At 46.1% G+C, this 16,152-nt stretch overlaps 1 protein-coding gene across 3 annotated transcripts in view; it reads right to left on the bottom strand.

Moving 5' to 3' along the window:
- Positions 1–310: 310 nt before the first annotated feature.
- stard13b (StAR related lipid transfer domain containing 13b) overlaps positions 311–16,152 on the bottom strand; it is a gene marked incomplete at its 5' end in the record, with an annotated part of 37,586 nt that continues 21,744 nt past the window's right edge. For 2 of the 3 annotated variants that reach the window (XM_080459656.1, XM_080459655.1), the window contains 13 exons: positions 311–1,148; positions 1,252–1,428; positions 1,507–1,724; positions 3,120–3,341; positions 3,453–3,567; positions 4,301–4,514; positions 4,595–4,793; positions 4,896–5,055; positions 5,143–5,313; positions 5,385–6,739; positions 8,067–8,130; positions 11,359–11,440; positions 12,516–12,587. In XM_080459656.1, the coding sequence (XP_080315782.1) occupies positions 1,031–1,148; positions 1,252–1,428; positions 1,507–1,724; positions 3,120–3,341; positions 3,453–3,567; positions 4,301–4,514; positions 4,595–4,793; positions 4,896–5,055; positions 5,143–5,313; positions 5,385–6,739; positions 8,067–8,130; positions 11,359–11,440; positions 12,516–12,587 (3,167 nt within the window). In that variant the 3' untranslated portion in view covers positions 311–1,030. Of the gene's footprint in view, positions 1,149–1,251; positions 1,429–1,506; positions 1,725–3,119; positions 3,342–3,452; positions 3,568–4,300; positions 4,515–4,594; positions 4,794–4,895; positions 5,056–5,142; positions 5,314–5,384; positions 6,740–8,066; positions 8,131–11,358; positions 11,441–12,515; positions 12,588–15,269; positions 15,412–16,152 lie in introns of those variants that run through there. The other variant, XM_080459657.1, reaches the window with a different exon arrangement.

The raw sequence follows: 16,152 nt of genomic DNA, 5'->3' as shown, positions 1-16,152 counted from the left end.
GGAAAGCCCCTCTTAATCACATTAGTACCATTTTGCTTTGCTGGGAAGTTTAAAGCAGAAGCCGTCATTACTTCTCGAAGCTCTTGGCGTCTCCCAACGTGTCGCACTATTTTACACATCATGTGCTCAGCGTTTTCAAGAGACAATTTTTAGCTTAGAAGGAAGAAGGAAGTTGCTAAATATGGTGTCTTGCCCCGTAAAGGATTCTCCATATTCTAAGAAGTGTGGGATTAAACCGGAGCACCCAGAGAGGACATGGGAGCTCCACCCAAAGACCCGAGATAATCCGAAGTGTTAACCACGTCTGAGGAGATTAAAGGCCGATACAGTTTTCATTCTTTCTTTTTTTTTTTATTTATAAAATGATGCATTTTGTACCTGACAGTACCCTAAAGCAGGCATGATCAAGTCAAACCTTAAGTCGCTCCTTTTCACAACCAGCTTGGAGGTTTTTAATAAAATTACACTCATTTCAAAAGGGACAATACTGAGGACACGTAAAACCAGCTTACACTTTTGTACCACATGTGTTACAAGAGGGTGGACACCGGGAAACAATCAATATATAGGAAATCAACATACAAATTATTTATCATTTCACATATTTACACTATATACAGGGTTTGCATTTACAGTATATTCACAGGAATATATACAGACACTGAGTGTACGTCTTAATAATTATAGCTTTGAATCTGAAGAGAATAACACACATGCTTCCCAGAAGCATTTAAGAGCTCGAATGTCCTAGACATTGTAGAGTGAAGTAACAATAATCCATTATTATTATTATTATTAATAATAAAGATAATAACTTTAACATAGAGGTTTAGCAACACAAAGGTCATTAAAATGTCAGAAGACATTGGCAGGATGATTAATTTCCCGTCGGATAATTATGTTCGACACCTATAAGACGTCCTCTTGTGTCATTGTGCAAGTACAGAGGAGCGTAACAATATTTCCAGACAAGCTGTGCTTCAGTTAGGGGGGTTCCCGTCTCTGCCCGTTGGAAATCGCTCAGACGCTTTCAGATCTTCGTCTCTGGACCGTCCGTGATCAGAGGCTGGAAGGAGTTTCGGATTCGTGCAGCTTCTGCAGCACAGAGGTGGCCGAAGGCTTTGCTGTACCAGTCTGGAGTCCTGCCCCTGGAGACAAAAAGCTCTTTTTAACAGACCGTCACAAGACAAAGAGAAAATATCTGAGAGTTTCAATGTATTCAAGCGAGAGAAGTTGGAACGCAGGACGTACTTCAAGTCCACTCTGCAGATGTGAGTGAGTCTGGACTTTCCTGAGCCGCAGGGCTCCAGCAGGTAGTTGGACTCCAGGACAATGGCCCGGACCCCCCCGATGGGAGGACCGTCCAGGTGCTCTATGGAGACAGACACCAGGGAGCAGGCTCCTTTCGGCAGGTCCGTCCTCCACGACCTGGAGGAAACAGAGACACTGAGACTGGAGCTCAAATAAAACCCGTCGCCTCGTGTTCGCCGACAACTTTCTACTGACCTGAGGACGACAAAGTCCCTGCTGGGATGGGGGGGCATGCGGTTGAGGACGTACTGAAACACCTCCGTCTGCTTGTCCAGAGTCTCGCACACTTTCCACTGCAGCAGGTCCATGTCCCACAGGTGGCGCTCTCGCAGCACGCGGTTCAACACCACGGACGGCGGCGCCTCCACCTCCACGCTCACTCTCCATCGCCTCAGGGGGTTTCCGTCCCCCACCTGGAGGGACACGAGAGTCCGGACAAAACAGCAGACGTCAACTGAAGCTGCAAGGATTCGCTGTCGGAAGGTTTATAAACAAATATATCACGGAAAACTATGGTGGCCTATAGCTAAACATCATCTTCTAACTCATTAACACTTCATTCTGTATGTTTGGTAACTGCTGCCGCTTCTTTTAACCACTTCTGCTTTAAAGTTCCCAGAATACCGAACGTGCAAACATCCTGGAGTTGCGGCTCTCAGTTTGGTTATGAATCTTCAGTGTATTTTTCTGACGCGTTCAGCACTATTACTGCACCACTAATCATAATCCAAGAGCACATGACAGGCTGAATTCTTATCTTATACCTTATATACCTTATATCTTATATATATATATATATCCTACGTCGACTTCATCACTTTCTGAGTCGTACCATGACGTTGCGTGACGTTGGCACTCAAAGATGCAGAAAATGTTAAGAGATCGAGTGAGAGACGTATAAAATCTAAAAGATTTAGAAAGGCCAGTATAGTGGAGCTCATGTTGGGTTTCAAAAGTCTTTTTAAAAAGTTTTCAAAAAGCTGCCAATAACGTCAAATCTTCTATTTAAGGTTGAGCTGCAATAACCAAGATAATCTGCTCTTCTTTTATCTTATTCTTGCCCGATTCTCCCTGAACAGTGACGTTAAACGCTGATTTGTTTGGTACGTGTGCAGTTTCAGATAAATCCCTCTGGATCTTTCTTCCTGCTTCTGTCCACAATCAAGAAAAACACAGCAGACCTGAGAGCTGAGCATCATTAACGTCCTCCACACACAGAGTGAGGTCACTTCCTGAAAGCAATACATCTACCGACATCCATTTAAGAGTAAAGTGTGGAAGGGAAATGTGCAGAAGCACCAGCGGTGACTAGACTGTGACAGCAGAACTCCACAGGACTGCTTCTCTGACCCCGTTATTGATGACGGAGTTCGGTATGCAGCTCGCCTGACTCTGATCCTCGCAGCAAATTTAGGAGACGTGGCCAAGAACACATTGAGAGACGGCAGACCACCAAATACAGATGAGCTTCAAATCAGCCTGGATTTCCATCAGCAGCTCCAACAGCTGATTGTCTCTATGACACACTGCATTAATGCAGCAACCCAAGCGGGGGGAAAGTGAAACCTGTCCTTCCTACGATCATATTTACTGTTTTATCAAGGGAATTTCAATTGAGCCGCTCGTCCTCCTTTAAAAAAAAATAGATCATTATTCCCAGAAGGATTCATCTGGTTAAATAAAAGCTTGATGGAAGAAAAACTTTTAATATTGTCGTTGGAGGATTTCTAAAACACACTTAAGTCAAGAAGAAATGGACTTCTCCATGATATTCCTTTGTTTTCACAGTGACCCGTATATCCACAGACCTTCTTGTAGCAGAGCTCCGTGTTGTCGGCGCTGCTGCACGACACCCAGTATTTGGACTTTTCCCTGGCCTCCCTCAGCAGGTTCTGAAGCCTCCCCTCCATGTGCGTTTGGTACGTTCCGTCGTCCTCCTCCAGCTGCTTGCACAGCTCGTGAATTGTCGGTGCGTGCATGTCAGCCTCGACATACGAGTTACGTGATTGAGTAACCATCTCATGAGGGATCTGCCGGGTGGATGAACAGACGTGGTAAGACCCCGAGCAAACATTAACAGATTGCATGTTTCATTCAGGATTCAAATTCGTTTTGTGTTTTTTTTTTTTTTTTTTTGGTACCTCAAAGAGGCGATTGCACTCGATGATCATATGAGCGAGTCCTTGTGTTGCCGCTAAGTTCTCGTTCAGATCCTTCTGGTCCGGCCTGCCAGTGGAATACTTCTTCTGCATGGCCCTGGAGATCGGGGGGGGGGGGGGGGGGGGAGAGAAGCTTATTAGGGCAGCAGAGTTGTCAGATCAGCAGCCCCTCTAGAAGAAGCCCCTCTTCCTCTCTGCAGGCGCCGCCTTTGATCCCCTGAGCAACAATTTCAACACGGTAAATTAAAGCGCTTTGCTTTGTTTGTACACAGCATGAGCTCATAAAACGTTCCGCTCTAAAGAGAGCGCCATATCCTTTTAAAAGTGACCCCAAAAAGGAGAGTAATCTATCGCAAACCCCCCGAGGCCTGAGGGAACTCTGCAGAACATTTTAAGTTCCTCTTTAGGCTCCGTTTACACGTTTCAAGAGAAAATTGGTTTTGTTTGTTTGTTTGTTTGTTTTTCTCAGAAAAATTATGGAAACGATGTGATTTTACATGGAAATGGCAGAAACACTGAAAACAATGTAGTTATCATGTTGGACCACTAGTGGGTGCTATTGTTTGTTTCTGTAATAAAACCACACACACGCACACGCACGCACGCACGCACACACACATACAGTGTGGAGGAAACGTTATCGACTCGCACATGTGCAGAAGAACTGTTCACTATGGCTGTGGTGTGAATGCACAGTCGCAGGGCTTCAGCACAGTTGTGTTTTCCTCATTTCCACAGAGAAGGAGTCTGAGCATTATCGGAGAGTTAACGTGTCATTACTTTTTAAAGCAGGAAGCAGTAGCCAGTGTGGCTGCGGCTCTCTAAACTACCTTGGGGACAGATTGTCCTTCTTCAGTATGTTGAGGTGGAAGAGGGACGGGGCCAGACACACGGCGATGTTCATGGGCGTCATCTGGTTCTCCTCCACAGAGGAAGTGACATCGCTGAGGAAGCAGAGCAGCGTCTGCAGCACCTCTCGGTTCTCATCCGACATCAACATGATGGCCGCCTGCACCGCCTGCAGCCTCTGCTCCTTTGGCACAACTGGACACGCGAAAGACGACAACGTCTGTGAAGGATTCGTAACGACAGAAGAAGAAGAGGTGTGATGTGTTTGTACTTACACTGGTAGATGTGGAGGAAGGTCTCCCCCAGCTTGCTGGTGAGCAGCGGCTCGGGTAAATCCCTGAAGAACTGCTTCACCATGTCGGCCACGTCGTACGCAGACTGGTCCTCGTAGTTCACATTGTCGGGAGAACTTTCGTTCATCTGCCTCAGAGCTTGGATTCGAGACTTCACGCCTGACTTGCGAAAGAGTCCCACCTGGACGGAAAACACAGCGACCAAATGTCAGATCGAAATTTCCAATCACACACCGTTCAGAGGAAATCAATCTGCTATTGATCACCATCAGGTGGAACTGACCTGGTCCAGACACTGGCTCCTCAGGTACCGCAGCGCCTGCTGCAGGCCGAGGGGTAACGGCTGTCCTGAACGCTGCACGTGAACAATGAGCGGAACTCCAAACACATTCTTATCCTTGTAGTCTGGTACCTTCATTCTCTTCATAAACTTTGGCACAGACCTGAGACAGACGAGAGCAGAGCCTTTTTGGAAACGAGCTAGAGGGGCTAAACTGGAGACCCGGAAGCAGATTATTAATACGACTTACCAGGTCCAGCCATGTTTGTTAGACATGGAGTACTTCTCCATGACGGCAGTGAGCCGCAGCAAAGAAAATTTCTGTAACAAACTGAGCTGTCCTGCTGACTGGTTTGTGATCTGCAGGGATGCCACTGAGTGACTGAGGCGATTGGATATCTGAAAGCTGGGCCATCGTAACCTAAAACAGACAGTTAGGATGAAGATTTCTTTTTAATCTCAAGTAGCTGGTGATGGAATTCAGCTCCTCACCTGTTGGGCCTTGTGAGCGAAGCGCCGACGCCGGAGTCCCTCCGTTCCCTGAGTCTGGTGCATTCGGTCTCAGCCAGCGAAACTCTGTCTCGGTCTCCATCGCTTGGCGTGGTCTGGCTCTCCGTAACAGAATTTCCCTCAAAGTCCAGCGTGATCTGGCTGGACGACTGCAGGCCCACGTTGGCTTCCTTCTCTCCGTCCACCTGCTCCAGGGCCTCTCCTCCAGGTAACACGTTTTTCGACCAGTGGTCCACGATCTGCTGCAGGCCGTTGACGTGCAGCAGGATATCGTCCAGGTGGGGGAACAGGTCTTCCTTCTCCAGGTCGATCAGGTCTCCCGTGCTGGCGTACAGATGTGACCCGGGAACGTTGTCGTACACGCTGACGCGGCTTCCTCTGGAGCAGCACTGAGTGGCGGGCCGGCTTTCCTTTGAGCAGGAAATGATGGGGGAGTCCAGGTGCATGCTGCCAGTGTGCCAGTTGATGGAGGCTCCATTGGTTGGGGACAGGCTCTCTATCGAGAGCGCTTTGGGGAACGTTCCAGGCTTGTGGTCTTTGGGAATGTGGACCACCAGGTCTTCATAAGAGCAGAACTCATTTCTGCGGTTTTGTTCTGCAACATTATTCATCTGAGTGCTGGAAAAGATGTCTACGTCCTCTAAATACATGCCGCTGCGCTTGTGGTCGGCTCGGTGGGGTTTGCGCTCTTTCATGCTGGGCGTGCTGACGGTGCTGCCACCGGAGTGGCTGCTCCCTTCGCTGCTGCACTGCGAAAGCTGGACTTTGCTGGACGGCGGCTCTGGAGTCCCTCCGTCTCCGTTTATGATCTCCACACAGCGCAGCGTCTTCAGCGCCCGAGCCTCCTGCTGCAGCACCGGAGAGCCGATGACCAACATCTTCCGGCTCCTTCCCAGAGTTCCTCTGGAGCTCAGGGTCTCCATGCGCTTCAGGAAGTCTTTGGCACGGATCCGGCTCGTCTTGCCGTGCTTCCCCGGCAGGGAGCCATACTGAGAGAATTCTTTGGGGATGTGAGGCATGGTCAGAGACGTGGAGTCTGGCATTGCTGCAGAGTCCGAGCAGGTTCGATGCGAGCAGTCCGAGTCCTCGGCGAGGGTTTTGTGGCCGCTGCCTCCGCTGCTCTCACTGTGCAGGGAGGAGACCTCCGGCTCACTCAGGTCCGTCAGAACGCTCTCGCTGCTGGTGGTGGCTCTCAGAGGCTCCCTGGAGCCATGAGCCTCACGGTGGTTCCCCAGCAGACAGTCGATGTCTTGTAATCGGGACCAACGCCGGCTGCTCCACTCAAAGGTCCATTTGTCACTGATGGCAAACAGGTCTTCTTCATCAGAGTCTTCACTCTGTGGAAAGACAAGTCACATCAATTACACTCTATACTTTGTTCGACTTTATCCACCTGAATAATGATAATTATAGCACATTGAACCATCCATTGTTCACTGTACCTTTCAGTAGAGTGAACAATGGACCGATGGAAAGTCCATCACAGGAAAAACACAGCGAGAGAAAAACTCACAAATGAACACCTGCGGCCAACATAACGTATATAATGAATCTCTGATAGTGGAACGGGACGTTTGTGATCCGAGCCTCGTGCTGCCATCAAGTCTGCAGCGAATGCATTAACTTCCTGTCCGAGGTCCATTTGTTTGTTGTTATCCTCCAACCCCAACCGGAACAGGAGAGGATCTCAGTCCGAGTCTGAATCTGTTAAAATTTCAGTTTTTCTTTTCCTCGATCATCTCTAACAGGAATAGTTTTTCTCTGTTAAAGTGCGTTAAGATGACCGTGTTGTTATTGGGGCTATTTGAATGAAATTGCACTGAAAGGATTGAATTGACTGTGAGCAATGAGGCTGACAAAGGTGTCTTATGATGGGCTGGTAAGGAATCAACGGCGACATACAACTTAAATAAGCCTAAGCTTTGAAATCCAAGTCTTCAAACTGACAGATTTATGACAAAGAAAAGAGAAAATATCATAAAAATGCTATTCGCAGACAATTGAGTGACAAAAACAACCAGGAACTTTTGTTTTTTTTACTCCACAAACCATTTATCTGTTTTCAGCTGAATTATTGGGTGCAACATAAATAACACAACACAGCATGTTTACCACAGAGTACAGTAAGAGGGACAACCTGCAGAATGCATTTGCTCTGAATTCATAACGTTATGCAATCAGCCAGCAGTGAAAATAAGAGAAAATGTCCCCTTAGAGCTGAAGACGTCTCTATAAATAGACGAAGGAAGGAAAGAAATCATTAATATGTGCCAGCAGGCCACATTCCAATGCGAGAACAAATTACAAGTAATAATAGACATGAATACAACAATGGTGCGATCTTAAATAACGCAGAATGTAGGTTAACAGGACATGGCTGGGCTATATTTGAGTGTTTGCAGGAAGAACTTAAGGCAAGTCTGCTGAGAAAATACAATGGCTGTGACTTTTGTCTTCACTTTCTTTTTTTAATTTTCCAAATGACAAACATGTTTGTGTCTTTTTTATTTAATTTTTTTTAAAACACGGCACGAAGACATGAGTGCAGAACAAAAGATATGTAAATTGATTGTAGATTGTAAAAATCTCTACCTCGCTTGGAAATGATTTAAATCTGCCTTCATGTGTTTTATCATTTGTAAGCCTGAAAGAAGTAACACTTACTTTCTTCTTTGGAAGATTCACGTCAAGTTTCATAGAAGCACACTTGTTCAAAGTGTTGAGTCGCCTTGAAGGAAAAAGAAAAACAGTCCAAGGTTAAAAATGAAGAGGAACAAAACCCCCTGATGGCCTCCTAATGAGGAGACCAGAAATAGATCCCCTTCTGTTTGCTGCTATAAGTGTTAATCTGATCAGCTTCTGTTCTGGATGCACAAGCAGGCCCGCTGGGATTCTATCCATGTCGTAATATCCTCAATCTAATGAACAGCAGTAATTGGCTCTGGTGGCTCTGTTCTCTCTCTCTTTGGGTTCGATGGAAGCGCTTGTGGCTCCGTGGTCCATCTGCTGTTTGAAGGAAGGTGAAGTTGAGGTCAAGCACATCTAATTACACAGTGATTCACTGGAAAACGACCATCATAACACCCGGCCGTGTACTGCGGGACCAGTGGAGACAGACAGAGAGTTCTTCCAGCTACAGTACAGAAAGTGCATGATAACAATTATCTGCACCAAACCACAGGGCGGGAGGATTTCTACAATTTGTAATCATTTAAAATATGAGGGACATGTCCACTTAGTCCCATTATATGAGTTTGATCTCCCTGTGCTTGTCCCTGTGATGGACAGACGAGCTGCACACGATCGACCCTGCCTTCAATAACAGTCTAACTTGGATCGAGTCTCAGTCTACATCTGGAGAGGATGAATGGAAAACACTAGGAACCCTGTTTGGTCCTGCACGTCTCCCTCGTCACAGGTACATCTAATAGTTTCCAATCCAGTTAATTCATAAAATCAAGATTGATCATCTGGAGCTTGAATATAGTGTCTATTTAAAAACACATGAACAATGTGACCCGTAAATCCTAGTTCTGTAGTGTTCCACCCAAAAACAATAAATAAATACTGCAGTTAACATTTTTACAAAAAAAAGGCAGAGATATAAAGAGAGCCCTCTAAAGAATTAACACAAACACTTTGTAGACTAAAGACAAATGTATAGTTTTCAACTCTATTATGATTGGAATTATTTAGATTTTATGGCTGGAGATCAGGAGTGTCAAACAAAAGGCCCGTGGACCAGAAAGACACCAGAAGTTCAATGAAGAAGCAAACGGTGAAAATGTCAAAGAAAATGTTAATTTTATTTTTAACAAAAGTCTCAAGCGTAGCAGACTGAGACGTCAGATATCAGTGATGCCGACATGAGAGATGGCGATCTCGTTTCTATCACGTCACTGCCACGTCGTCAGGTTGGGTTTGTAAAAACATAGATAATGCCACAGCTATAGAAGTATTTTTTGGGGGATATTTCATAGTATTTTCCACCACAAGGTTTTATTTTGAGATGGTTGTCATTCACGTGAGTAATTCTTTCATTCGTACACTCTGCGCCGCAACATAGATAAACTTTAAAGTTTACATTTAGATGTTATTAGGACACCCGTCCAGCTCGGTCCACTCGTTATGTGACCTCTGAACTAAACTGGGTTTGACACCCTCCCTGTAGAGTGAGCGATGCATGACTGTCTGTCTGTGAAACACTTTGTAGTTTATGGAAATGCAAAGCTGCATTTCCCAATTTTATTGGTATTTTTCAGGGAGTTATGGCTGTGAGAAGTACACAGTACAAGTAACACAGTGTTACAAACCTCTGGGAATCGGTGAGAAAGATTTATATGATCTGTAATTAGGCTTTGAGAAGAGGCTTTGTCATCAGAGTTGACTGGAAATAAACATATATAATGGCTTTAAAACCTCTACATCGGGAAAAGGTGACGGCATAATGGATGAAATGCACTTCAGCAGCAGTGAGTGTTGGCTTTAGACACAAAGAAAGCGTTTTGTGGGGAGATGATTACGAGCTTTAACAGTTCCACATGCTGCCAACAGTGTTTTTGAACCGATTAGCAGTATTGTTCAGGCTCCGACTTCTCCAGCGCGCCACATGAGAGGGGTTAGTAAAACAAGATGTTCCCATGATTGTTTCTGGGGATAGCAGGACACGACTGAGGCCCTTTGAAAAAAAAAAAAGAAAAAGAAAAAAGAAGGTGGTCGCAAAAAGAGGCGCCTGCTTAGTCAGGGATCAGCTGGAGCGTTCACGGGCATGAGATATCTGTATAAAGACACCCACCGTCTGCAGGGTGGTATTTATTTCTGCACACAAGACTGCGGTGGTGTAACTAACTATAAAGGCATCCCCATGTTGCCATAGCGATGCCGGGAAGTCATGGACAAAATCACGTTGGAGGTGGAACTGTCTGCGATTGTTTTCCATTCATCCCACGGCCACTCTGGAATTTAGATGAGTTGCTTTAGGGCTGTTTGGAGTCACAGTATACCGAGCGGCGTGAGGCTCCCCTCACACTCCTCCCGCTTCCCTCTTGGGACGGTTGTCATGGTTACCGCGGTCGCTTAAGTGCTGTTTTCATCCCGGGCCTGAAAAAAGGAGTACATGAGCCGTCTTGCCATGCGGGTGCGTCGTGTGGAAACACCAGCGAGCTGGTTAATGTCTTATTAGGTCGCTTAGCGAGGAAACACTCCTCCGTGCCGTCACCTCAGAGGAGGAGAATTAAAATGTGATCGAAAAGCTTTTCAGGAATGACGGTCAGTGAATAGGGCAAAGCTGATGAAAGTAAATGACCATGTGACAAATATAGAAATGATAGGAAAAGAATAAAGAAAAATATATGAAATGGATGTTTTTTTTTAACATCATAGAGCCAGATCGTGGTGGCCGTTAAAGTATTTATAAAAAAAATAATTAAAAAAAACAGGGTCTATTGATATCATGTGACTCAGACAGTCCGATTATTTATATTGTTTTATTGTGACAGGTAATGCTGAATATTATAATGTTCTTGTTTTAGATTTCCAATCATAAAGTGTCTACATTTTCAGAACAAGAGAATTTCAGCATCCAGAACAAGATTCTGATTTTATCATTTTATCTGTCGGCTCTTTTTCATCCTTTTTTTTTACAGACACTGAAACCTACACTGTAAACTTCTAAGACTCGCATTCCACGGCCCGGACACGCCAGGCTCCAGGTAAAGACCTCACCTGATGCACCACCAAGATTTCTGACTTCACTCAGTGTGAATGTGAGTGTGAGTGTGAGTGTGAGTGTGAGTGTGAGCGTGAGCGTGAGAGTGAGCGTGAGTGACCACATGACAAGCAAACAATCTCATACGGCAGTGAAACGTCACAGACAGTATCTCGTGTTGATTGTAAATTGAATTCATTTGGAGTTTTGAACATGTCAGTGAGTTAATCGGATCTTTTCTGTGTTTACCTGCAGAGAGGTTCCACCAGGTCTTTGTCCAGGAAGTCATGATCTCTTTTCACAGGAGTGATGTCGATGGGGAACTGGGAGTCTGACAAGGACAACAATTTTCAAGTTAAATCATCACGGGCCAGCGGACCGCAGCACTGACCTAAACATTCAGAATCAATATTCAATCACGTTTTCTGACTGTTCTGCATTTACAACCATCAGTTTGGAAGAAAGGTTATGAGCTAAATGGTTAAGGTGCACAGTTCATGGACGGGACGAACGGAAAGCTATGGAGACACTGTCTGTCCACACTGGACGGTGGACGACCATCAAACTTGTTTTGTACACGATGTTAATGGGAACAGACGATAGCAGCCTTCACATTTGTGCAGGCATTACGTCTCCTCCTGGGTATGGGCTTCCTCTTACGTAACTGAGCAGACTGAATCCAGACCCTCGGAACTCTGCATTCCTCTGCATTCATGTTAACGTTTTATGAAAAACAGAAGCTGCTGTGAGGAATCAAGACTTCAGCAGGACTCCGCCGGTTCTCAGAGACGTTCAGATTCATTTGGGACTTTCCAACACGATTAAGGCTTTTTATTACAATATTTTAAGCAGCATTAACAGTCAACATTGTGAGAGTATTTTGGCCCCGACCCAAAGATCTCTGGGAGTGGATCTGCTCTGAGCTCTGATAAAACCCGTCTCTTCCCGTGACTTCAGGGTTCGAGCACAGACGACATGTTTGTGCAGTAATCGGAGCTTGAAGGCAGATTAAACTTTAAAAGCAGCTGATGTTCTGCTTGTTTTGTGGTGTTTGGGGATTCCAATAGAGCCTCTCATCCAGACCAGTTGTGTAAATGCGGCTCAGTATGCAGCCCATGAATACACGGTGTTGTGTACGGTGCTGAGGACAGACCAGATGACACTGTGTACCCCCGTTCACCCGCCAGCTCAGACAGGCTTCATTCAAGCTGGCCCGGCGGCTCGTTTCACAACAGGTCCGAAATAAAGATGGCATGTTTCAGTTTTTTATAGACTCCTTTTTATTGGTGTGCGACTTCATTAATCTGTATCTTTTAACTAAACAGCCCCCCCCCCCCCCCCCCCCCCCCAGCCACCCCTCCCCCTGTGATGAGTGTGTGTGAGAGTTTACTGAGTGCTTTTATTACCTTCAAAGAGTTGAGCATACTGGGGAAATCCTGCTGCCCGCAGCCAGTCGCACGCCTCCTTCGCCTCGATCTCTGAAATACAAGAAATTGTGCGCTTTAAATAGAAAGATCAGAAGAGAAACTCACCCAGATTAAACGGTTTCACTTTCATGTTGACAAATCCAGGAGTGCATCAACCGAAGCAACAAGACTCTTCCTCAGATAATCCAGAACAAGGGACGCCATCATGTGTTCAACAAACTACAATGAGGATTCAGCCGATTCAAGCTAAAAGCAGAACAAAACTCTTACAGAGTCCAAGCCGGTGAAAGTCTCTGTGATAAAGGAGGAGGACCCCCTGCTGTGGGGATCAACACCGTGGTCCGGCCGGCCTGTGGAGTGAGCCGTCTGCAGGCTTCACAGTCCCCGATGGAGAGGAAGCAGGACGCTGGCGCTCGTCCATTAATGCTAATCGAGTTGGTGCCGTTTACCACCTCTGTGACGTCTGACACGGCGGTGCTACAGCACACAGGCTGCTTCGCATTAGCACAGGAAATCTAGGATTATCGTGGGGGTTCGACAAATAAATGCAAAGAAAGTGACTGATAAAAGAGGCCAGTGAGCTACACGCTTCAGCCCCACGGTGTAAGCAAGCTGCTTGAGCAATTTAAAACTAAAAAAATGTCTAGAACACAATTTTTAAAGACGTTAAGTGCAAACTTTTAATCAAAGTAACTGCTGTGCCAAACTTTTCCAAAGTTTTAGTAAGTTTAGCGAACAAAAAAAGTCTTTAAATGTCGCCAATCAAAGTTTTAAAAATCAGACCAAAACAGCCTGGTAATGACTGAGTGAGCACAAACCCACACGACAAAACACCTGACCTGGAGGTCAAACAGTTTTCAAAAAGACCGAAAAAATAAAAATAAAAATGCTGCTGTGGTCTGAGATATCAAAGGTCAACCACAGATTGACCAATCTTAAAGCTGAAGGACTCAATATCCCGATCTATCGTCGTGAAGTCGACAGAATTACAGGAATAAATCAATAAGACACCGACTCAGTTCCACCGGGACAAAGACACTCCGTCCTGCTCCAGCCACGGATTGACTCTGCAGCGGAGGTAAACATCGTGACTGGAGAGCGATGCTGCAGCAGAAGCTTCCTTCTTCTCTGCTACCATTTGACCGGTCCAACACAACCGAGGTTTAATGGCGCTGTTATGTAAACTCCCAAGCCAAATAGTTTTCAGATTTACAATCAACAAATTCAATTTTGTTTTTTTTGTTGTTCTTGATGTAAATTCACAAGAAAAAGAAAACACTATGGTGCTGAGAATCCCAGCATGATGTGGTGATTAAAATGAATTAACTGCTATACAATGTGCCTTTGACAACGTCCTCAAAGGCGTTATTAGTTTAACAAGTTTAACAAGCACTGAATTATTGCGGCAGCATTACCGTCTAATCCGAGAGGAGTTAAGCTGAGCACACAGGCAGAAAAAACAACTCTCCCATCACACAGCTGTGGTCTCAGTTCCAGTCCCGGTCTGCGCCTGACACACTGGGTAAGCTGAACCCAGGTCATTCATCACACAATAGTGCGTAATTACAGCGAATATATCCTCTCCATGAAGATACCGCCAGCAGCAGGGTCCGGGGTTGGTTTTTCCATAACTGTTGCTCCGTGACTCACCAGTGCTGCTTCACTTCTGTGTCACAAATCAATGAAAAGTGACTTTGGTCTTCAGGCTGACCAGCAACTGAATAAATATTAACAACTCCCCGTGTCCTTGGATGACAAAAAAAAAAAAAAAAAAGTCCAGTGTTTACTCCCTCGGGCCGGCAGTTAAGTCAACATGCTGCCAGGAGCCGCTCTGCTCCGTTCCCACCTGTACCAGCGGGGGCTGCAGGCTCTCTGCTCAGCTAGACGTCCCTCCCAGGTGGATAATATCAGGCCTGTATTATTCAACTGCAGTCCATAGTGAGAGTGCTGCCAGGTCCTCCGGTGTCCCACAGCCGCAGGTTGGACCACTGGGAGCAAGTAACATGAGCGAGGAATTCCTCTCTCTTTGGCATTCAGTAACACGATACCGAGACATTCTGTCCTCTCATCCTCTCTCTAAGGAAATCTCTTGTGGATAAAAGGCTGGGCGGGCATCATGCCAAAGAATGAGAACTTGTGTTTGCTCTCCACAACCCGCAGCCTTAAAACTGTGTACAGTATAAAATTACAGTTTCACAAAGAGATGAAACCCAGTTTGGCTGCGACACAATGGCCCACAATGTCAAAAGCTGTGTACGACTGAAGTATCCGTGGCAGGGGCGACTCCTCCGCCTATACAATTCAATTTATGTAACGTTCACCATCAGGAGCGCCGGTTATGCAATTCATAGCTGGGATATGACATGTAACAAACTGCTGCAGGAAAAGATACGGCTCACCGGAGAGTCCTCCGGCTCAGCGCTGCCAAAATTATGACAACTTACATTCCGCTCCTTCATAAAATATTTACTACTACACGAGTAGGCTTTCACATACTTCTTTTTAATCTCCGTTTTGTCCCGACCTGCGTCGGTCTGACAGCAAAGCTTCAAGACGAGCAGTAATCCTCCTCTTCTCGTACAACAACAACAAAGAAGAAGCGCCACGTTGGTTCAATCAAACTTCTCAAGGATCAAAACAATCGTCACTGAATCCGTCTTTCCAGAAAGTCCTGAATCGGCTCACAGCCTCACACTGGAGCTTCCTGCCCGGAACAAATGGTGGAGCACTCACGGGATGTTTTCATCGTACAGCCAGATCGCTTCATAGATCCGTCAAGACTTAAAGAGTCTCCCAGCGTGTCAGAGCATCTTCATTCCCACGCCGAGCTGCATTCCTGCTCCCGCTCCGAAGGCAGCCTTCACTTTGAGCTCTGGTCCTCAGCTTCTCTTTCCACCAACCTCCCCCCCCCCCAATCACCATGTCCCAACACTAAATCTCGCCCTCAATCCACCCCCCACCCCTCCACTCTTCCTCCCCTTCTGCTCCTTGTGCCCGACCCTCCTACCCAGCTCTGCCCATGACAACTCTTTTATACCCCACTCAGCACATTTTTGGCAAAGATCTAAGCTGCAGCCAAACAGCAGAGACCGCCTGCCCCTTTCTGAGTCTTGTTTTTCAAGATGATGAATGTAGCACCGCTTCCAGATATATTCCTCTGATGTACACGAGGTCTGCTTTAACAGTGTTTCAACCCCCCACCCCCCCCAGAAGTGTTAGAGCTGATGTGGGAAACGCTGAAAGTTAAACAAACAGCGGAGAGGAGAGTGGTTTTCAGGACTCCAGATGTTGTTCCAGCGGGTCTATGAAATGGAAAAAACGTAGGCAGCGCAACTCGGGGAAAACCATGACATAAACTGTCAGCAATCAGCAGCAGTGAATCATGCTGAGGCACTCGGCTCACAAGACTCCACTCCGGCAGCGCCAGAGTGATAGAAATGTCTGCTTCACCTCGGCCTCATTTGTCTGACGTGAAATCAAACAATGGAGGGTCGGCGTCGTCTGAGGCAGCGACAGCCTTCTGTCACAATACTCGAAGAAAACGTAAGAGACGGATGTTATTGAGGAGGATCGTTACAGCCTGAAGACATAGGAAAAGCTATTTGGTTTTTACAAT

Source organism: Lipophrys pholis (assembly GCF_963383615.2).
Source record: "Lipophrys pholis genome assembly, chromosome: 3".
NCBI lineage: Eukaryota > Metazoa > Chordata > Actinopteri > Blenniiformes > Blenniidae > Lipophrys > Lipophrys pholis.
The sequence above is the reverse complement of the archived record's forward strand: the minus strand, read 5'-3'. Positions and strand labels throughout refer to the sequence as shown.